The following is a 22,747-nucleotide window of genomic DNA, read 5'->3' as shown; positions in this document are numbered from 1 at the left end:
AGATTCCAACAAGGGGACATAGCTTCAGAATTGAGGGACAAAAGTTTAGGGGTAACATGAGGGGTAACTTCTTTACTCAGAGGGTGGTGGCTGTATGGAATGGGCTTCCGGTGGAAGTGGTGGAGGCTGGCTCGATTTTATTATTTAAGAGTAAATTGGATAGGTATATGGATAAGAGGGGATTAGAGGGTTATGGTCTGAGTGCAGGTAGATGAGACTAGGTCAGGGAGAGTGGTCGGCGTGGACTGGAAGGGCCGAACGGGCCTGTTTCCGTGCTGTAGTTGTTATATGGTTATATGGTTATAACTTCAACTATGACCATCTATGGACTGTCGTACTTTGGAGTTTCATTTTTTAGAGGGGTTTTGCACCAATGTTGTGGTATTAATTTATTGATTTAAAAAAACATATATCTATGTGTATCGTGTTTACAGGCCTGTTATACTCCTGCGTGTAAGAATTTCATTGTTCCTTTGTCAGTACATATGACAATTAAACACTATTGAGTCTTGACTCTTGATGACTTTCTGTAAACTTACCAAATAATGAGGAGAATATTGTATTTTGGTTAGACATGTAAAGCAAACCACTTAAGGAAGAATTCAAATATCTCGATTGTGTAGAAAAGTGTAAAGTAACTTTCAATGCAATTCTCTAGATACTTGTTATTGCAAAATATCATTTTATTGAATAAATTACATTGCAAATGTACAAGCAAACAAAGTGCTCAAACAGAAAATGCTCACAAATTTTAATACTGTTTACAAATCTCATTATGTACCTTTGTACCAATATCATAAATCACTTCATGAATGTTCTGGACACTCACCAAGAACAGTCAGAACATTTAACTTTGTTTGTTCATTAGTAAACATTCCTACTAAATATAATTTGAATAGTCTTAAAAGCAAAGAAACTCTAAAAAGATCATAATGCAAAATCTGTTGTTTGCATCAATAAAAAGTCTGATCATAAATAAAATAAAATAATTATCCTATATTAAATAATGTTATTTTGCTGCCTGATGTTAGAATTTATGTCACCATAATTAAGGTTTATTACATGTCTGGTTGTATTGTCATATGTATAAATTAAATTTACAGAAGTGTTTAAGAGAAATAGATTTGGTAGCATTACAAGAATGGATGTTGGTCTGGAATCAATGCAAATAGTGACAGGGACAAATGGGCAGCACAGTGGCACAGCGGTAGAGTTGCTGCCTTACAGCACTTACAGTGCCAGAGACCCAGGTTCGATCCCAACTACAGGTGTTGTCTGTACGGAGTTTGTATGTTCTCCCCGTGACCACGTGGGTTTTCTCTGAGATCTTCGGTTTCTTCTCACACTCCAAAGACGTAATTGGCTTGGTATAAATGTAAAATTATGGGTAGGATAGTGTTAATGTGTGGGGATTGCTGGTTGGTGCGGACTTGGTGGGCCGAAGGGCCTGATTCCGCACTGTATCTCTAAACTAAACTAAGTATAACCTGTGAGAAAATGTAAAATCTTACAACCACAAATCGCCGCTTGTAAAGCAATGCTGTGATAATTCATTTCAGTGCAAAGGAATAATATTGAGGATGCTCATGATTATAATGTCAGACACCTAATCACAAAAGGCACAGCCAAAGTGAAATGCAGCTATTTCACAATATCGTTTCTGCACAGTAATTTTACAAATGCATTTAGCGTTTCATTGAATTATTGACATCCACAAGCCACGAACACAACACAAATGTCTACTAATCTTTTCACATGCCAGTCTTGCATTTATGACTGGGATTTCTGCTTGATAGCGCCAATACAGTTTCTGTTTAGATCCACAGCAATCTTATTAATAATGTTCAGGGTGATTTTACCTTCAAGCAGATTTTCAGAGGAACAGATTTCAAATGAGCTGAGACAAAGTGAATCGTTAAAATGAATCCCTTGTGGAACAGACTTGTGTTAGGCTATGTATCACACCGGCATATATGCAGCATATCCATTGAAAATCTGTTTTACATCAGCAGAATTAGTAAGTTGTCATGGGAACAAACATCACTGCATTTAGATGAAAAAGCTTCATGTATGATCTGTGTTTGTCCCTGTTACAGACTATACACAGGATAGATGTGAACATTCAGTCTTTAATACCACAAACTATATATAGTTCAGTGGCATAGTGAGGCAAAATGCAAAGAACAGCCCCTTGTAAATCCCTAAAGGGTTAAACAGTACAAACCAGCATGGGAGAAGAGGTGAGTAGAATTGAATAGTCTGGGGTTCATGGCTGCCTTTGGTCTTGAGTCATTCAAAGCAGGCAAGGTGTGTTGAATGGTTCATATCACATGCTGTGATTCCGAGTCGGACTATTTTCTGGATGTGTCGGCTTATTTTTACATCTAACGGGAAACAAAGGCCAGACTTACCATCCAGTTGGGAAAGCTCGAGAGATTGTTGCAATGGGCTAACTGGCACAGTTTGGCTTTTCCTGTGTGGAGCTTCACGTGGCAGTGGGTGGACCGGGGGGGTGGGGGGGGGGGGGGGGGGGCAGGGATGGTCAGGAATACAGACTGAAGTCCTATTCTGCACAATTTTTTTAATCTATTTCAGTCCGAACCCTTTGGCTGGATTCCTTTGCAATGTAATTTGACATTCATAACACTGAGCAACATTCATTGTACTTAAAGGCATTTAATGCCTTTTTGCTCAAGTGTCAGCATATAAAAGGGCAATTTTCCTCTCTGTTAATTAACAGAATACCATCCACTCAGCAGTACATTACTTTTTAAGTTTGTTGTAACCATGACAACAGCAGCAGCAGTATATCTTTTCTCAGTGAATTGATTACAAACAATTTCAGTGTAGTGAATAAATACATAATCTAACTTCTAAAGTTTGCACTTTGTGATAGATTATCACCGTTTGTTTATATTATTACAAAGAAATTGTATCGTTTTGATGATGAATGAGATGATTGAAATGTTTTGCAGAGATATGGCTTCTGTAATTCTGTGTAGCAAACCATTAGAAAAGTCCATGTGACTGGCTCTCTTACTGAGAAATGTTTAAGAATTGTATTATAAATGATCTCATGCTACTCATCTGGCACGTTTCAATTGCTTTTAACATCTCAATGCCATAGAAACTGAAAAGGGACCATTCAAATTAAATGAGGAAATTTATTTTTGCGATAAGACTAACAAATACTAACTAGGAGTCCTGAATTGTCAGCACAAGTGCGGGCTCGGTGATCATTTTGCTGAATACCTCCGCTCAGTCTGCCTAAACCTCCCTGATCTCAGCACTTTAACTCCCCTTCCCATTCTCACACTGACCTTTCTGTCCTGAACCTCTTCCATTGTCAGTGTGAGGCCCAGCACAAATTGGAGGAACAGCACCTCATATTTCGCTTGGGTAGTTTACCCCCCTAGCTGCATGAACATTGACTTCTCTAGCTTCAAGTAGACCTTGCTTTCCCTCTCTCCCCATTCCCTCCCCTTCCCAGTTCTCCGACCAGTCTTACTGTCTCCGTCTACATTTTATCTCTGTTTGCTCTGTTGTTACCTTCTCCCAACTAACAATGATCTATTTTACAATTTCCTTGATCTCTATTCCTTGTCCTGTTTTCATACCTGACGCTTCCTTATCTATACACTTCCTTATCCATGTACCGCCCACTCCCCTGACATCAGTCTGAAGAAGAGTCTCAACCCGAAACGTCTCCCATTCGTTCTCTCCCGAGATGCTGCCTGTCCCGCTGAGAAACTCCAGCAATTTGTGTCCATCTCCGATTTAAACCAGCATCTGCAGTTCCTTCCTACACAAAATAAATGTGTGTCCTATCCGCTACTCAGAGATAATCACAAGCTGTACAGGCCAGACACCACAACTAAACTGAGACCTTTCTCTGTTCTGCCATCATAGAGTCATACAGCATGGAAATAGGCCCTTTGCCCTACTTGCCCCTGCCGACCAAGATGTCCCTTCTACACTAGTTCCACCTGCCTGAATTTAGCCCATAACCCTCTAAACCTTTCCTATCCATGCACCTGTCCACATGTCTTTTAATATATTAGCTTCAAACTCTTTATGGTTACTTCATGAGTTCCCACCACTCTTTCATGCAAGCTGATAATGTCTGTCTGTCTTGTTTCATAAATCAATCTTCCTGGTGCACACTGACCTACAACACACTCACAAGGCCTCCAGAATGCTTCCAGATCTTTGCTGTGTGACAAACATTGTCCAGGAAGTAGTTTGTAACAAATAAAAACACACAACGTACTGGAGTAACTCAGTGGGTCAGGCAGCATGTCTGGAGAACATGTACCTATCTATGTGCCTGTCCAAGTGTACTTTTAATGTTCTGTACATTTATGAAGTAGAATTGTAAGATTGCAAGCTTATATCTGATCCACAGATTGTGTGTGAGAGCCTTTTAAAAGACAAGAAGCAAAGAGAGAACATGCATTTATGTTCAACTTTCATATCTTACGTCCCAAAGTGTTTTACCGCTAATGATGGTGTTTCAAATGTGCGGCCCCTGTTGTAATTTAAAGAAATGTGGCAGGTTTTTCACCCTGTACAATTCCACAAAGAGCTGGTACCTGACTGCCTCCTTTTGGGTGTCGATCCTTGAATAAATCTGGGGTAGAATCTCCACTCTTTCTGCATTTGGGTCTTTCGGGCCCACTGGTGGGAGCAAACATTAATTTGGTTCAACGTAGACACAAGGAACTGCAGATGCTGGGTATTTTTTCAATTAAAGTGCTGAAGTAACTCAGTAGGTCAAGTAGCATAAGAAAATAACTGCAGATGCTGGTACAAATCGAAGGTATTTATTTCACAAAATGCTGGAGTAACTCAGCAGGTCAGGCAGCATCTCAGGAGAGAAGGAATGGGTGACGTTTCGGGTCGAGACCCTTCTTCAGACTGATGTCAGGGGGGGCGGGACAAAGGAAGGCGGGTCAAGTAGCATCTCTGGAGAACACTGATTGGTGAACTATCAGGCCTTATCCAAAATGTCGCATATCCATGTTCTCCAAAGATGCTGCCTGACCTGCTGAGTCACTCCTGCACTTTGTGTCTTCTTTGGATTTGGTTTAAAGTCTTACCCACAAGAGCAGCACTTCCTTCCTAAGGCTAAGAAGGATCAGACTAGATTTTTGTAGACTTTTGGACAAGACTTTGCCAGTCACTCTTTGCCAGTCACACAACACTTATTGCTCTGTTTTTTTTTAGTTTTAGTTCTAGAGGCGCAGCACGAAAAAGGGTCCTTTGGACAACCGAGTCCGTGCCGACCAGCGATCACCCCGTACACTAGCACTATCCTAAACACCAGGGACAATTTACAATTTTACCAAAGCCAATTAACCTACAAACCTGTATGTATTTGGAGTGTAGGAGGAAACCGGAGCACCCAAAGAAAACCCACCCGGTCACGGGGTGAACGTACAAACTCCATGTAGACAGCACCCGTAGTCAGGATCGAACCCAGGTCTCTGGCGCTGTAAGGCAGCAACTCCCCCACTGTGACATTGTGCCGCCCTCAGTACCCTGGTGCCGTTGAGTATACCCTGGTATATGCAAGTGCCCTGGTGTAGCTCTTGTGGCCTTCTGATTAAGAGGCAAGAGAGCTACTGATTAAAACTGATTGCCTTCAATTCATCTGTTCCACCAATAACGACATTGATTTAAAAATTATTGTCCCTTTCCAACCAATATTATCTTATACAAATAAATCAATGTCAAGGTCCTTTGAAGGAAACACAAATTACGGAGTGGTTGAAACAAAATAAATAACACTGTTGCAGCTATTTGATTAGGAGAATGTAAATCCTAGATGTAGAAGCAAAGAACTGCAGATGCTGGTTTACACCAAAGATAAGACACAAAGTGCTGGAGTAACTCAGCCGGTCAGGCAGCATCTCTGAAGAAAAAGGATGGTGAAGTTTCGGGTCGGGACCCTTCTTCAGACTGAAAGGAGGGGGGGGTGGAATGAGCTGGAGGTGAGAAAAGACCTGAACAAATCAGGGCCGGCAGTAGATTGCCTCAGGCATCTTTTCTTCCTAAATCCTGTCTTATAAATTAAATAAATCCCATCTTGTTGCTAACTGTTTGCATTTGCTCCAGTTGCAAATGATTAGTGATAAGGATGTGCACCTGCTATAATAAGCATGTTTTTCTACTGGATCAAATTAATGTTTTTCCTCAGTGTCTTAACCAAACCACCAGTCATTGGCTACTCAGATAATCTAAAGTCTTAGCAAAATGCGAAATAGACATTTCACTTTGTGATGAGTTGCATTTTATAACAAATGTTCTCAAACTAAATTCTAATCCTGCAATTAATGTTATAACTAAGAGTTGTATATTTGCATTGCGTATATATAAATCATTTCATTTTACAGAGAGACCTGTACATACAGAAGCTTATTCTGTTCAATCAACTTATGAGAACTTCACATCGACTGAAAGTTTCTTCTTTTAAGAAGGCACGGAACTGTAACACTCTAAGGCATTGTGACTGATATGATCATGTTACATGGCGATGTCATTGAAATGGTTATAAAGCCTTCAAAAACGGGTGGGTTCTGTTAATAAGATGAGAAAAATCACATCTGAATTCAAACTCTTTTAGAACTATGTCTACCTTGTCAGGCATTATAAATGCCATTCTGCAGGGACTGCACAGTGGCGCAGCTGTAGAGCTGCTGCCTCACAGTACCAGTGACCCGGGTTCGATCCTGACCATGGGTGCTGCCTTTGTGGAGTTTGTATATTCTCCCTGTGACCACGTGGGTATCCTCTGGGTGCTCCGGTTTCCTCCCACGTCCCAAAGACGTGCAGATTTGTAGGTTAATTGGCCTCCGTAAATTGCCCCTGGTGTGTAAGGAGTGGATGCGAAAGTGGATTAACATAGAACTAATGTATGGATGATGAATGGCCAATGTTGACTCAGTGGGCTGCAGGGCCTGTTTCCATGCTGTACCTCTAAACCAAACTATTCTCTAAACCAAACTGGATTTCATGGGCTGGTAGAAATGTCCTTACAAATATGTACCAAATCATTACATAAGTCTGACGTTATTTGCTAGGCATCAAAGTTGTTGGTTTGTTGCGGCCTTTCATGAGTCTACATGGAAGCATTGGCATTAGATCTTTAAGCACATAGTTTTTATCACATTGTATGAAGTTCTGATTTCTCTGATTACACTATTAATTCACAGTTATTATTTAATTTGTGATCATTCACAAGTTATGGTCAGGACTGTAAATAGCGATGGATATTTTACAGATAATAGAATGGTGGGGTTTTTGGTTCCAGATGAATTACTATTTTACAAATAAAACTTAAGGGAAATAAAGTAAAATACTGACTGTAATATGTTGAAAGACTGGAGCGACTAGGCTTGTATACACTGGAATTTAGAAGGATGAGAGGGGATCTTATCGAAACATATAAGATTATTAAGGGGTTGGACACGTTAGAGGCAGGAAACATGTTCCCAATGTTGGGGGAGTCCAGAACCAAGGGCCACAGTTTAAGAATAAGGGGTAGGCCATTTAGAACGGAGATGAGGAAAAACTTTTTCAGCCAGAGAGTTGTAAATCTGTGGAATTCTCTGCCTCAGAAGGCAGTGGAGGCCAATTCTCTGAATGCATTCAAGAGAGAACTGGATAGAGCTCTTAAGGATAGCGGAGTCAGGGGGTATGGGGAGAAGGCAGGAACAGGGTACTGATTGAGAATGATCAGCCATGGTTACATTGAATGGTGGTGCTGGCTCGAAGGGCCGAATGGCCTACTCCTGCACCTATTGTCTATTGTAATCATGTTGTGCTCCACATTTTAAATGCGTGAATGATTGCCGTTACAATCACTGGCAATCTGGAATGGCATCCATGTAATGCCCATGGATTTCTTCAAAGTGCTGTTCCTCATGCCTGTGGCATGGTTGGCACATGAGTGGGAAGTCCAGCGTCAATGCTACCATTTGAACAGGTCCCTGATGTAGGACCATAACTTTGTTATCCATAGATTAACCCCTAATTCAGTCAAGTATTGTAGCTCTGGAGTGAGCATTTTCCTGCAGAGTTTCCTGTGCTTTCGACTAATGTTCTTCTTCAGGTTGTAGCCCATGATGGAGCGCTCCCCCAGAGGTTGCCACGGCTGCAAGGACGCCTCCTGAATGGCGTTCGCGTCCACGGGTCGCCCGCCGTCGATGCAGATGGACTGCATGCGATCGTTGCGCTTGCGCAGTTCCTCCACGTCGCGCTGCATGCGTTCGAAGCCATACTGCCTCACCTTCCTCCAGAATGTAGCGTTGAAGTATCCATACAACATGGTGTCTATCCGGTTCCACCTCGTCGCCTTCTCGTACAGCTCTCCGTTCATTCTCGAGATGGTGGAATCCTTCCTAACATTCAACTTGAAATACAGGATGTCGTCCATGTCCCAGCACATCACATCCTTCAGGAGAATGAGGGACTCGTCAAAGTACTCAAGAAGCATCACCAACTGGAACCGGTCATCAATGGCTTTGAAGTACTTCTCTACTCTGGGGTCACCAAACTCCAAGTTATTGTCATAACCAAAGTCAAAAAACAACAAGTTCTTCAAGTAATGAGAGTTAAAGCCACTCGGATCGTAGTATCGGCCAGGCTCCCTGAGGAATTCGGCGAGCTTGTCCTCCCCACTGACCTTCCAGGTCAAAGGGATCACACGACCAAAGTAATGGAAGGACGATTCAAATAAATAAGCAGGGTTCCTGAGGATGCTGAAGTAGACAGTGTCTTCAGGGAGCAACTTGTGGACCTCTTCACTGTGGAACCTCATGTGGTTACAGATGATGTTGAAGCAAGTGCCCGGCTTGTAGTCCTTCACCTGGCTCCTGTCAAAGAAGGATGGGTAGTAGAAGTCATTCCGGCCGTTGGGAAAAGCAAATTTCAACCGGTGCCTCTGACCAAAGCGGAAGAGGATGTTGAGGATGGTGCTGCTGGCCGTTTTGTGGGTCTTCATGAACATGATGTCCTCCTTGGGAGTGCAGGCTTTGCTCTGCTCCAGCGACGAATGGGTGTTATTTATTTGGGGTACATGCCTGGGATGCACAGGTTTGTAAGAGCAGGAATAAGGAACGGGAACTCTGTTAAGAGACAAAATGTATTGATAGAAATAGACACCACCTGACACCATGCATAAAATAGGAACAGCCTTCACGCAACAAAAGACCATTTGCAATTAATTCTCTATACACCCCCCTCCCCCCCCCCCCCCCCCCATAAAAATGTACACTCCTCTGTCACAATTCTACATATTCTTGCATAATCAAGGACAATCTTGCATAATTGCATAATTGCATATTCTTTCATAATCAAGGGCAATTCTTGCATAATCAAGGACCCCGGTCACTCCCTCTTCTCCCCTCTCCCATCAGGCAAGAGGTATAGAAGTGTGGAAACGCACGCCTCGAGATTCAGGGACAGTTTCTTCCCAGGTGTTATCAGACTATTGAACCAGACAACGATTAACAAAGTAATAAATGGTGTCAATGCAAAGCCCATACATTTATTGAGGAGCAAATGTTTCAGTCACTTGCACTGAGTGATTACTACACACAATTTTCCTTTGACTTTAATTGATCTTTCTCTGTCATCGTTAGATGGAAACTTCAACAATGTCGGTTAACATTTACCACTGCACATGTCTGCTGAACATACAGCAAAGTGCCGTTTAAAGGACACAGAGTGCCGTTTAAAGGACACAGAGTGCCTCAGCGGGTCAGGCAGCATCCCTGGAGAACATGCACAGGTGACATTTTGGGTCGGGACACTTCATCAGACTGTCTGAAGAAGGGTCCCGACCCGAAATGCACCTATCCACGTTCTGCAGAGACGCTGCCTGATTCGCTGAGTTACTCCAGCACGGTGTCCTTTTGCATCTGCAGTTCATCGTTTCCACAAAGTGCTGTCTAATGTGTATTGACAGGAAGACTGAGAGGCAATGGAGACAGAATGGGACCCTTTTAATAGTAACGCATGAAGGGAGAGTCCCAGGGTGTGGGTGGACTAATCTGTGAAGATCCTTGGAAGGATTGAAAATCACTTGGGAAATTTGTCTTTATAAATAGACAAAGATTACACAGGCAGACATCATTGTAAACGCCCCAGCTGTAGCAGGTATTTATATGCATAGAACAACAAGTGTATTTCCCAGGCACAGACTTTAGGAAGTGAATCAAGAGTTTTTGAGAGAGTACAGCGTGGAACCAAGAATTTTAATTTAGATAAATGGAATATGAGTGACAAACGATGAAGAAAATATGGAAATGGAATTTGGCCCCTGTAATATTTTGTTTTATTCTCTCAAAATAAAATTTAGGACAACTTTAGAAGATTAGGCAAACCAATTTTCTTTTAATACCATTTTACGATAGAGTAAAGTGGTTTAAATGTTCTTCAACTGAGCTGTAAAAGTATATTTGTGCAAGAAATAGATTTGGACACAAAGTGCTGGTTAAACTCAAAGGGTCAGGCTGCATCCCTGGAGATGATGGAGAGGTGATGTTTCGGGTCGGAACCCTACTTCAAAAGATCATCTTCCATGTTCTCCAGAGATGCTGCCTGACCTGTTGAGTTACTCCAGCACTTTGTCTCTTTTTTTGTAAACCAGCATCCGCAGTCCCTTGTTCCTACAGAAATAGGAATGGATGGTATATTGGTTATGTTTGCTGGACTTGGATTGTATTAATGACTGTGTGATGAGTTGAATTTTACCCGAGCAGCTAGGAATCAATTAAAACATTTGGTATAAAAAGCTGATATCGGTCATGATGAGTGTGTCAACTAGATTGCCGCAAAGCTCACACGGTTCACCCTAGTTCCTTCGGAAAAACTCTGGAAGTCAGTCTGCCAATATTACCCAGTTTGACCTCGATGTTACTGCAAGTTCCCAGGAAGATGGTGGACATTGCAAGGTCCTCCATGTGAACATCTGGGATCATACACAAAATGGCAGAGTGTGAGATGTAATTGACCTATGGAGTGGTCAGTCAACAAGCCGACACTGTGATGCTCCTGGAATGATACCTTTGTGCCATTCATCTCAACTATCATCCTTTTCACTACCACTGGCAATGAAACTCACCAGAGTTTGGTGGCACAATGGCATGCAACTTAGAGTAACAGAGTCATACAGCATGGAAACTGGCCTTTTGGCCCAACCTGCCAATGCTAACCAAGATGCTCCATCTACATTAGTCCCACCTGCCTGCATTTGATCCATACCCATCTAAACCTATCCCATCCATGTACCTGTCCAAATGTCTTTTAATGGAAAGAGATTCATCAGGGCCTTGTCCTGAGAGAGGAGCGTTTCCAATTGGAACAGAGGCTAGATAGTCTGTGTTTGTTCTCCTCGGGGCAAAGGAGCTTGAGAGAGGGGGGTGATAGTGCTCAATAAAATGATGAGTGGCGTAGATAGGGTAGATCCCTCATGGCAGGGGTGTCTAAAACGAGACTGGGTAGGTTTAGTGCATGGGGCTAGAAGCTTAGGTGGGATCTGTGGAGGATTTTATTTTCACCCAGAGAGTAGTTAGAATTTGGAATAAGATCATAAGATTAAATCCACAGGAACAGGTAGGCCATTCGGCCCATCAAGTCTAGTCTGCCATTTGATCATGGCTAGGTAGATCGTGGCTAGATTTGTTCATGGCTGTTCGATTCTTCCCTCTCAGCTGCACTCTCCTGCCTTCTTTCCATAACCTTTGATGCCCATACCTATCAAAAATCTAGCAATCTCCGCTTTAAAAATACCCAATGACGGCCTCCACGGCCGTCTGTGGCAAAGAATCCCATAGATTCGCCACCCTCTGGCTAAAGTAACTTAGTGGGTCAGGCAGCATCGGTGAAAGACATGGATAGCCGAGTTTTGGAGTAAGTTCCGTTCAGTTCAGTTTATTGCAACATGGACAGGCAACGTCTCGGATCGGAACCCCCTTCTTCAGCCTGTCCATGTTACTCCAAAACTTTGTGTTCCACACAAGATTCCACCATCTGCGGTTCCAATACGATGCGATAGAACTGTGCTCATCCCCGGAGGGAAATTGTGTCTCCGTTCTACAAATGGGTTGTGCTACAGGTCGGATGTGCATGATTTGTGCTGCATTGCATAAATCAACTCTGGCTATCTTTTATTCCCATTATTCTAAGGAACCTGGGGTGGGGAAATGAACAGAAGCCAAGGCCTGTGGAATGTTCACAAACCTGTGATAAAATCTGATCTCAGACGTTACACAGTTGCCACCCCCAACGCCTCTAAACGTACAAACTCCGTACAGACAGCACCTGTAGTCGGGATCGAACCCGCGCTTCTGGCGCTGAGGCAGCAACTCTACCGCAGCACTGTTGTACCGCCCTCGTCACTTCGTTCCAGTTACCTACGTTGACCTTTTAGTGCACGCTGTCCCAGTCTGAAGAAGGGTCCCGACCCGAAAGGTCCCCTACCCATTTTCTCCAGGGATGCTGCCTGACCCGCTGAGTCGCTCTTAGCACTATGCGTCTTTTGTTTTTGTCCCAGTTTTAAAGTTCTTTTGCCATTCTCTGTAAAACCTGTTTCGTGAACATCCACTTCAATGCCTCCTGAAACCTGGATGACGTTTTGAAATCCAACGACTTGCCACTCGTGCTCATTGACGCACTGAATTATTAGAGCGCTGCTCTTCTACAAAGAAGGTGTCAAATATAAAGTTGATGATTGGGGTTGAAAAAAGCGGGATCTTTTTTTTTTTTAACCTGTGGCCAACAGCTGAAGAGTCGAGACAATTTATCCACAAACCAACAAGCAAATTATTGCTTAAAATGCAGGTTGAAAAGTCCTTGTACGTTTTAAGGGCATGAGTTTAACTTTTTTACATTTTTTACCGCTGAACACAACGCTCTTAGTGTCCAGCCTTCTTTAAAAGGGTCGCTTTAAAAGATAAAATCACAATGCAACACTTTGTATTAGTGGTACATTATATTAAAAAACATACTGTGATGGTTTAGGAAAAAAAACAAATACAGTGGATAATAGTAACATAATGCACTTGTCGATAATCTGACTGGGTAAATTAGAGTTAAGAAAACTGGAGTTACAAATAAATAAGACAGCAATAAAATCGCTTTAAATGCGTAGGTATTATTTATTTTCGTTACGGATCGTGTGTTATAAATTATTACGGAAAATTAGTATGATGAAGGGTCGCGACCCGAAAGGTCACCTATTCCTTTTGTCCAGAGATGCTGCCCAACTCGCTGAGTTACTCCAGCATTTGTGTATATCTACGGAAAATTAAAATTGATGCATCTGTCTAAAGCTTTTAATAAACGAAAACGTCAGATGTTAGCAAGAAACGCCTCGAAGGGAAGGTAGAATGAGACAGATGTGCAAATCCTCCCTAGTTATATTCTGTTTTATTTCTTGCAACAATTAAACTTCGGTATTACTGCCAGCAGGGGTCGGTCGCCACCCGTACAAGGTCAATGTGAAACCTGGGAGGAATTGGGATGAATTTGAAAGATATTTAGTGCACGGAGGCACAACAAAAAACACACACAGTGAGGTGTGCACTTCAACACGCCGCTCACAATTTGGAGACCCCATTCAAAAGGAAACAGAACTGATTACTCAGAGCAAGACACAAAGTGCTGGAGTAACTCAGCGGGTCAGGCAGCATCCTTGGAGAACATGGATAGTTGATGTTTTGGGTCGGGACCCATCTTCAGTCAGATGCTGCCCAACTCGCGGAGTTACTCCAGAATGTCGTGCCCTGCTCCACATTTCACCACACGCAGTTCAGTGTGTCCGCATTTGCATTCCCTTGTGTCCACATCCTGGTGTCCACATCTACAGTCCCTAGTGTCCACATCTACAATCCCTAGTGTCCACATCTACAGTTACAGGTGACCTCGTCTACAATCCCTAGTGTCCACATCTACAGTTACAGGTGACCTCGTCTACAATCCCTAGTGTCCACATCTACAGTTACAGGTGACCTCGTCTACAATCCCTAGTGTCCACATCTACAGTTACAGGTGTCTACATCAATAGTTCAGTGTCCACATCTATAGTTACAGGTGTCCACATCTACAATTCCTAGTGTCCACATTTACAATTCCTAGTGTCCATATCTACAATTCCTAGTGTCCACATCTACATTTCCTGGTGTCCACATCTATAGTTCGGTGTCCACATCTACAATTCCTAGTGTCCACATTTACAATTCCTAGTGTCCACATCTACAATTCCTAGTGTCCATATCTACAATTCCTAGTGTCCATATCTACAGTTCCTGATGTCCACATCTATTGTTCAGTGTCCCCATCTACAGTTAATGGTGTCCACATATACAATTCCTAGTGTCCACATCTACAGTTTCTGATGTCCATATCTATAGTTCCTGGTGTCCACATTTACAGTTGCTTGTCAGTGATTACCCAGACATTGTTACACATGCTTCCCACATCACCTGACATCTAACCCCAACAGAGACCCGCGGTAAAGACAAAGACAAGGACTTACTCTTGGAGGTTGAGTTGGTGAGGCGACGCGGCGAAAGAGTAGAGCAGGATCATGCAGGTGGTGAGCAGAGTTCCCAGGACCAGCCCCTTGCACATGGACTTCCATTGCCTGGCTTGCTTCAACATCGTTCGCTGCCGTCCCTCGCACAGCCGCTGCAAACAGGAGACCCCAGAGGTCAGCTTCTTGGACGCGATGCAGCTGAGACGGAGCAGGGAGCCGGAGGACCTCGCCTCCCGCTTGCACAGCTGTCGGCGACCCATGGCTCTGCCGCTGTCCCCGACCCTGGGCCAGGAGAAGCCGAGAGCCGAGCAGCCCAGAGCGGTGGTGGCAGCGCCCAGCGCGGTGGTGGCAGCGCCCAGAGCGGTGGTGGCAGCGCCCAGAGCGGTGGTGGCAGCGCCCAGCTCCCAGCTCCAGTCCCTGCGCACAGCTGGCCCCTTGTGCTATTTTTATTTATTTTTTTGCCTGTGTTATTTTTGTTTCCACCCAGCTGCAAATTGTCTCACTTAAGGCAGTTGGGAGTTGCTAGGAATCCAACCCGGGCGGCGTTTACTTTCCGCTCCAGTCGCTGCTTCTGCATTAAGTAACTTGCAACCAAAGGGGTTTTAGTTCAGAGATGCCGCGTGGAAACATACTCACCAAAGGGTCTCGCCCCGTAACACCGCCCATTCCCTCTCTCCAGAGATGCTGCCTGTCCCGCTGAGTTACTCCAGCATTTCGTGTCTATCTTCGGATACCAGCATCTGCAGTTCCTTCTTCCATGCCGATGATGTTATTCCACTTTCTCGTCCAGTCCCTGTACACTAGGGGCAATTTACAGAGGGCCAATTAACCTACAAAACCCGCACCTCTTTGGGATGTGGGAGGAAACCCGGGGGGGGGGGGGGGGATCCACTCAGTCACAGGGGGAACGTGCAAACTTCACACGGACAGCATCCGAGGTCAGGATCGAACCCGTGACTCTGGAGTCACTACTGCGCCACCTTCTCCCGGCGTGTAAAACATGAATTGCTTCAAACTTAAAACAGGAAAATGCTGGAAAGAGAGCGAGAGAGAGAGAGAGAGAGAGAGAGAGAGAGAGAGAGAGGAGGGGGGGGGGGGGGGGGGGGGGGAGGAGGGGAGGAGGAGGGGGGGGGGGAGGAGGGAAAGGGAAACAGTTGTTGTCGAAGATTCAGCGAAACACAAAGTCCTGGAGGAACTCAGCGGGTCGGGCAGCATCTGTGTAGGAATGGACAGGCAACGTTTCCTCAGACTGAAGGGTCCCAGACTGAAGAAGGGTCCCAAACCAAAAGACCGCCTGTCCATTTCCTCCACAGACGTTGCCTGACCCGCTGAGTGCCTCCAGCACTTTGCGTTTCGCTCACGATTCCCAGCATCTGTGGTGTCTTTTGTGTCTTCATCTTTCCCCTTCCCCACCCCCTGGAAGTGTCTTTGACCAGAAACATGGCCTCTGCTTCTCTTCCCACAGATGCAGGCTAGCAAGCTGAGTGTTTCCAGCATTTTATGCTTTAATTTTTCCTATGAACTAGAGGGATGGAATGAAGGAATGTTTGTGGTGAGGTCACCCGATGATCACCAAAGTTGAGTTGGACACCTCCTCGACCACTTGGGTGGCTTACAACTCAAAGATATGAACATTACATTCTCCAGTTTTGGGCACAAGTGAATTCCTCCCCCCCCAAACGGCGACCCGTAACGTCACCTATTATTTTTCTCCAGAGATACTGTCTGACCCGCTGAGTTGCTCCAACTATTTATGTCCACAAGGTTGGTGAGGTCTGCTGTATGCTTTTACTGGGTTGTATGCCTAACAAAGTATTTCACTCTACCTAGTACACGTGACAATAAAGTATCATTGGATTGAATAATTGAATCATTGAATTCTTACTTGCAACAGGTCTGCACACACAATATGTACTCGCAGATAATCACAGGGCTCAAAGTACTCAATGAGAGTCAATGGGTAAGGGGAGAGAGCGGGGAGGTGGTGTTGAACCTAGGATGGAATCAGCTATGATTGTGATGAATATGGGAGCTGGCAAGGAATTAGACTGCCCCCCTCTCCATTCTCCAGTTTCTTATGGTCCAAGCAGTAACAAGCCATTTAGAACGGAGATGAGGAAAAGCTTTTTCAGCCAGAGAGTTGTGAAGCTGTGGAACTCTCTGCCTCAGATGGCAGTGGAGGCCAATTCCCTGGATGCTTTCAAGAGAGAGTTAGATAGAGCTCTTAATGATAGCGGAGTCAAGGGATATGGGGAGAAGGCAGGAACGGGGTTCTGATTGTGGATGATCAGCCATGATCACGGTGAATGGTGGTGCTGGCTCAAAGGGCCGAATGGCCTACTCCTGCACCTATTGTCTATTGTCTATTTGTCTAACACTGAGGATGTGAAAAACTGAAAAGCTTTTCCTACCTTAAGTAGCAGTCACAGCATGGATATCCAATGCCCTGCCGACATATCCTCATGGGGTCCAGTGTTAAATTCCACCTTGGTTATGGAAAATAAGTGAGTTAATTGCCAGGACAGAAAGGAGAATTACAATGGCATTTTTGGAGGGAATAGACCTATCAATTGTAAGATCCACGGTGTAAATGGAAACTATTTGGATTATACGTGACATAGGATATTGAAGTTATAAAACATATGTCAACAAGGCAACAACATACCACAAAAGATACACCCCCCAATTTCCACGTTTACAAATGGCTACATATAGATTACCATCCCTTAATAGAGCATGAAAACAGGCCCTTCGGCCCACCGAGTCCATGGCGACCATTGATCACCCGTTCACAATGGGTCGATGTGATCCTACCTTTGCATGCACTCTCTACGCACACGGGCCAATTAACTTACAAACCCGCACCTCTTCGGGATGTGGGGGGAAATCGGAGCATCCGTGTGGTCTCAGGGAGAACCTGCAAACTCCACACCAACGAGGTCAGAAAGTAGCCCGGGTCTCTGGCGCTGTGAGGCAGCAGCTCTACGATTTGTACCACCCATACACTGTTTATTATTAATTATTAATGTCATTATTGATTATTAGTGTAATTATTATCACATCTCTGGACTTTGTCCAGGAACAGGTGCACATTGACTGTGGAAGGGAAGATTGGCAAGTTAAATTGATACATCTTGCAAAATAAAACTAAAGTACACGTGACCTTAACTCGGTTTCCAATTAGGTTTCATATATTTCAAAATTTTAGTGATTGGCTTTCAGCCTAGTTCATTACTTCAGAAGTAGATGCTGAGTTAAATACCATTGAACAATGGATTTCAGGGAACTTCTGAGACTAGACATGAAGCAGCAGAAATATCCTAGACACAAGGAACTGCAGAAGCTGCAATCTTGAGCAAAACACAAAGTGCTGGAGTAACTCAGCAGGTCAGGCTGCATGGATAGGCGATGTTTCAGGTCAGGGCCCCTTTCTTCCACTATCTCAAGGGCCTTCCCTTCTATCCCCTTCCACCTATATCCCATCATCTGGCTTCAGAATTCATGCATCTTCTCTTCTTGTATCACATCTTTGGTCTTTTTCATTTATGGCCTTTGTCCACCCTTCGGCCAATCAACCTCCCTCACCTATATCCACCGATCACTCGCCAGACCCACCCTCACCCTCACCTCTCTTCCAGCTTTCGCCCGCCTACTGCAATGCAGTAGGTATCGACAGCGTACTCAGCTGTATACATGTGCCCGCTCAGATTTCCAACATTTGCCCGGGAGCCAAATAATGGACTGATATGTGAAATGTATTTCGTCTCTGGGACAGGACACGCGACTGTGTGTAACAATCAGAAACCAGGGGAACAGGAGCCATTCACAGGATCTTAGCTTGGTTTAGTTTAGCCCGACCAACACTCACCCGCACATTAGTTTGGTTGCGATATACAGCGTGGAAACAGGCCGTTCGGAACGCGCGGAACACTAACGCCATCCTACACACCAGGTACAAGTTACCGAAGCCAATTAACCTCTTTGGGAATGTTGTCTTTGGGGTGTAGTAGAAAACCGGAGCACCCGGGGGGAAACCCACGCAGGTCACGGGGGAAACGTACAAACTCCACACGGACAGCACCCATAACCAGGGCGGAACCCAGGAGATTGTCAAGGGGTATTTTAATGTGTCGGACGGAACTGCAGATGTTGGTTTGAACCGAAGATAGACACAAAAAAACTGGAGTAACTCAGCGGGACCGGCAGCATCTCTGGAGAGAAGGAACGGGTGTGTCCATGAAGGAGTATTTTAACGGAGTGTGGTCTGTCCCCTCCCTCCACAGACGCTGCCTGGCCCGCTGAGTTCCACCAGCACTTTGTGTCCTGCTGATTGCTGGAGTCGGGGATCCCACAATAGACAACGACACGGGGTCTGGTGTCAACCCCAGTCGGGAACACAGCGACCTTCCTCCGCCTTACTGGCGTCGTAGAATGGCAGATAGAGTGTGAACTGAGCTCCAAGTCAGAATTAGAGGCTGCACAGCTGGTAAAGCTGCTGCCTCACAGCGCCAGACACACGGGTTCGAGCCTGACCTCCTCGGGTGCTGTCAGAGTGGAGTTTGCACGTTTTCGCTGTGACTTCGTGGTGCATCGGTGTCCTCCCGCGTTCCAAAAGACCTATACGAAAATAACTGCAGATGTTGGTACAAATCGAAGGTATTTATTCACAAAATGCTGGAGTAACTCAGCAGGTCAGGCAGCATCTCGGGAGAATGGGTGACGTTTCGGGTCGAGACCCTTCTTCGGACTGACTTCCAAAAGACGTGCCGGTTTGTAGGCGAATTGGCCTCTGTAAATTGCCCCGTGCGTGTCGGGAGCGGGTGGGAAAGTGGGATAACATAGAACTCGTGTCAAGGGGTGATCGATGGCCGGCATGGATCTGGTGGGCCGAAGGGCCTGTTTCCACGCTGCATCTTTCAATTCCATTCAATTCGTCTGGAGGGGATGACTTTAAAAATAATACAACAGCAAGAATTGGGCTTAAATGTTTACAGTTCGTTGAAAAAGGCCAAGTTAGGTCGAAATTTGGTTAAAATGCACACGGAACAGTGGGCATTATAAATAAAGGTTGAATACAAAAATAAACAAGATTTATGACAAGTGTACAAAAGGGCACAAAGTGCCGGGGTAACTCAGCAGGTCAGGTAGCATGTCTGTAGAATATGATCCATGTTCTTTCCCCATATACTCCTGAGATGCTGACTTACCTGCTAAATTACTCCAGCACTTTGTGTCCTTGTGTACATTAACTGGCATCTGCAGTTCATTTTCTCTACTTTAATTTAGTTCCGTTTATTTTCACGTGTACTGAGGTAGAGGTCCATTTAGCGGAAAGACTATATATGATCATAATCAAGCCGTCCATAGTGTATAGATAGAGGTGAAAGGGAATAACGTTTAGTGCGAGATGAAGGCCAGTAGTCCGATTAAAGATAGTCCGAGGGTCTCCAATGGTCTCTCTAGTTGTTGATAGGATGGTTCAGTTGCCTGATAATTGCTGTGAAGAAATGATCTCAATTCAGTCTGAAGAAAGGTCTCAACCCGAAACGTCGCCCATGCCTTCTCTCCTGAGATGCTGCCTGACCTGTTGAGTTACTCCAGCATTTTGTGAATAAATACCTTCGATTTGTACCAGCATCTGCAGTTATTTTCTTATACTATCAATTAGTATATGTGTAGTCAGGTTTAATAAAGGTTTAATACACGAAACAGGGATGTGGTGAAACAGAGATAGGGAATCGAAGAGGCGGGGGAACACGAGAGGCGGCAGATGAGGAACTCAACGGGCCAGGCAGCAGCGTGTGTTACTGAAGAAGCTGGGATTGTTCTAGGAACTCAAGAGTGGATGTGATAGGGTTATCTCAAAGGCAGAGAAAGGCAGGGGACAAATTGTTTCCTTTGGCAGAGAGTCAAGAACCAGGAGAATAAAAGAAAATGGGTAAAAAATAATCAAACGTGACGCCAAGTGATTTTTTTAACGCAGGGAGTGCTTGGCAGCTGGAATGTCTTGTAGCGGGGAGTGTTCGAAAGGTGACCCGATAAGTATTTGAAAGGGAATAATTTGAAAGACTGAGAGTCAAGAGTGTTTTATTGTCATACGTCCCGAATTGCAGCAGCACAACAGACATTTAAACACAGTACCCTGTAAACCCCATAATAACCAACAAAAAGGTCAGAATGGAGAATAAAACAAAACTGGCAAAAAGAATCAAACGTGAAGCCAAGTGATTTTTTTTTCACACAGGGAGTGCTTGGAACTATTTTTGTTCATATACTGTTCAATATTGTACTTTTTTTTGGTGTGTGTGTATTATATATATATATATATATATATATATATATATATATATATATATATATATATATATATAGTACGCACACACACACACACATCTATATACTAAAACTCTCGTTTGTTATCTTGTTTGTGACTGAACTTCAGCCAAAACGGTACATGATAGCGCGACAATTTTAGGCCCACCCTGCTCACCGTTGTCACATTAGTGACAATGCAAGTAGTTTGATTGAAATCGGTGTTATATTTTTAAAGTTATTCACATTTTAAAGTTTAAAAGGAGAGAGAGGGGAGGAGGGGGGGGGGAGGAGGGAGGGGGGAGGAGGGAGGGGAGGGGAGGGGGGGGGGGTTGAGGAGAGAGGGGAGAGGACAGGGTTCTGCATCAATGCAGGAGAGGTTTGGGCCCAACGGGTCCACTTGGTATATATATATAAGAACAACAAATAAATAAATAAATAAATAGATAAATAAATGTGTGTATATATATATATTGAACTGAAGCACTATCATTGTCTATTTATTTGTCTGCATATAACAATATATAGACAATAATAGAAGAAGGGTCAGTCTGAAGAAGGGTCTCGACCCGAAACGTCACCCATTCCTTCTCTCCCGAGATGCTGCCTGACCCGCTGAGTTACTCCAGCACTTTGTGAATAAATATTGTAGAGAATAATAGAGCTTTCTCATATAGAATGGGCTGAGAACTAGCAGTCTATGCTACAACCCTGTAACCTGTCTGCTGTTCTTTGTGGCGGGCGGGGGATATCCGCACGCGGTTTAAAACGACCCACCCAACGAGGTCGCCATTACCTTCACAGCAGAATGGGGATAGACCCTTGGGAATATCCCAATCCATCCACATTACAGACTGCCCGTGCAAATAGGTCTTATTCTGGGAAAAGGGGAAAGAAACATGAGCGGGCAAAAGAGGCCGTTTGGCCCGTCAATGTCTGTGCTGGCTCTTGGCGTTATCGAGACCCAATATCTTTCCCCAAAGTAAAACACAAAGTGCCGGAGTAACCCACCGGGTCGGGCAGCGTCTGTGGAGGGCGCTGGTATATTGGGACCTCCTCACCATGACCTCGGCCGCCAATATTCCTTTCTCTGGCGTGAGGCGATAGATATTGTGTGTAGCTCTCGGCCCTCCTCTCCTCTCCTCTCCTCTCCTCTCCTCTCCTCTCCTCTCCTCTCCTCTCCTCTCCTCTCCTCTCCTCTCCTCTCCTCTCCTCTCCTCTCCTCTCCTCTCCTCTCCTCTCCTCTCCTCTCCTCTCCTCCCCGTGTACTTACAGCCGGCTTCCCCTCTGCGCCGCATCCCGTTGGCAGTGGGTCACTGACCGAAGTTCTGTGTTCCTCTGCTGGCCCCCACCTCACCCTGAACCCCCCCCCCCCCCACACACACACACATCAGCCTCTCGCACTTCCAACAGAGACGAGACACGACTTCCCCACACAGTCACAAGCCCCACTTCCCAACACCACAACTGCGCCTGGTCAAACGCACATTCATTGTTTTAAACCAGTGAAGAGAATCGTGGCTTTGGGAAACATTCGGCGCTGTAACAAGGGCATTGTGGTGAAACCTCGGTGCATTCACTTATATCAAAGGCCTGAATTAATCATTAATAACCAGGTCACTTGGGAGCTGCGTCCGGGCGCAGTCTAGCGGTGGGCAAACCTTACCTGCTCCCGTTCACGGGCTGTGGCTGTGATCGCTCGGACTGCTGGACTTTGTGTTCCCCTAAAGCCAAGCTGTAATGTGTTCCCCCAAAGCCCCTTCCTTCACTGGTGAAATGCTGCCATCGCCGCCGCCGCCGCCGCCGCCGCCGCCGCCAACACACTCCTCATCCCGAGAGTCAGTGAAACTCCCCTCCTCAAACTGGCCAAACCGCAGCCAATTCAGGCGCGGA

General features: G+C 44.8%; 2 protein-coding genes across 3 annotated transcripts in view; both read right to left on the bottom strand.

Annotated features, from left to right (window-relative positions):
* LOC144605905 (zona pellucida sperm-binding protein 3-like) overlaps nucleotides 1-1,962 on the bottom strand; it is a 13,965-nt gene extending 12,003 nt beyond the window's left edge. The window contains exon 1 of the mRNA XM_078421561.1: nucleotides 1,860-1,962. The gene's annotated coding sequence lies outside the window, so the exon portion shown is untranslated. The remainder of the gene's footprint in view (nucleotides 1-1,859) is intronic.
* On the bottom strand, nucleotides 714-22,747 carry gal3st1a (galactose-3-O-sulfotransferase 1a). 2 transcript variants are annotated; one of them, XM_078421559.1, is made up of 5 exons: nucleotides 22,521-22,747; nucleotides 16,954-17,028; nucleotides 15,179-15,342; nucleotides 14,543-14,694; nucleotides 714-9,128 (listed from the first exon to the last, which is right to left on the bottom strand). In XM_078421559.1, exons 3-5 carry the CDS (start codon nucleotides 15,206-15,208, stop codon nucleotides 7,973-7,975), a joined length of 1,338 nt encoding a protein of 445 aa, XP_078277685.1. In that variant the 5' UTR covers nucleotides 15,209-15,342; nucleotides 16,954-17,028; nucleotides 22,521-22,747; the 3' UTR covers nucleotides 714-7,972. The 2 variants fall into 2 exon arrangements, with proteins under 2 accessions (XP_078277685.1, XP_078277686.1); XM_078421560.1 differs by lacking the exon at nucleotides 22,521-22,747 and adding an exon at nucleotides 22,342-22,369.

This window comes from Rhinoraja longicauda, chromosome 25, assembly GCF_053455715.1.
Source record: "Rhinoraja longicauda isolate Sanriku21f chromosome 25, sRhiLon1.1, whole genome shotgun sequence".
NCBI classification, from domain to species: Eukaryota; Metazoa; Chordata; class Chondrichthyes; order Rajiformes; family Arhynchobatidae; genus Rhinoraja; species Rhinoraja longicauda.
This window is presented reverse-complemented; position numbering and strand designations above follow the sequence as displayed.

What these genes read in the sequence shown, in the direction of transcription:
- gal3st1a (XM_078421559.1), bottom strand. Translation starts at nt 15,208, where the DNA reads ATGGGCGGTGTTACGGGGCGAGACCCTTTG. An exon ending in TTACGGGGCGAGACCCTTTG is followed by an intron (nt 14,695 to 15,178) that starts GTGAGTATGTTT and finishes TCCTGTTTGCAG; the next exon opens with CGGCTGTGCGAGGGACGGCA. An exon ending in CACCAACTCAACCTCCAAGA is followed by an intron (nt 9,129 to 14,542) that starts GTAAGTCCTTGT and finishes GTCTCTTAACAG; the next exon opens with AGTTCCCGTTCCTTATTCCT.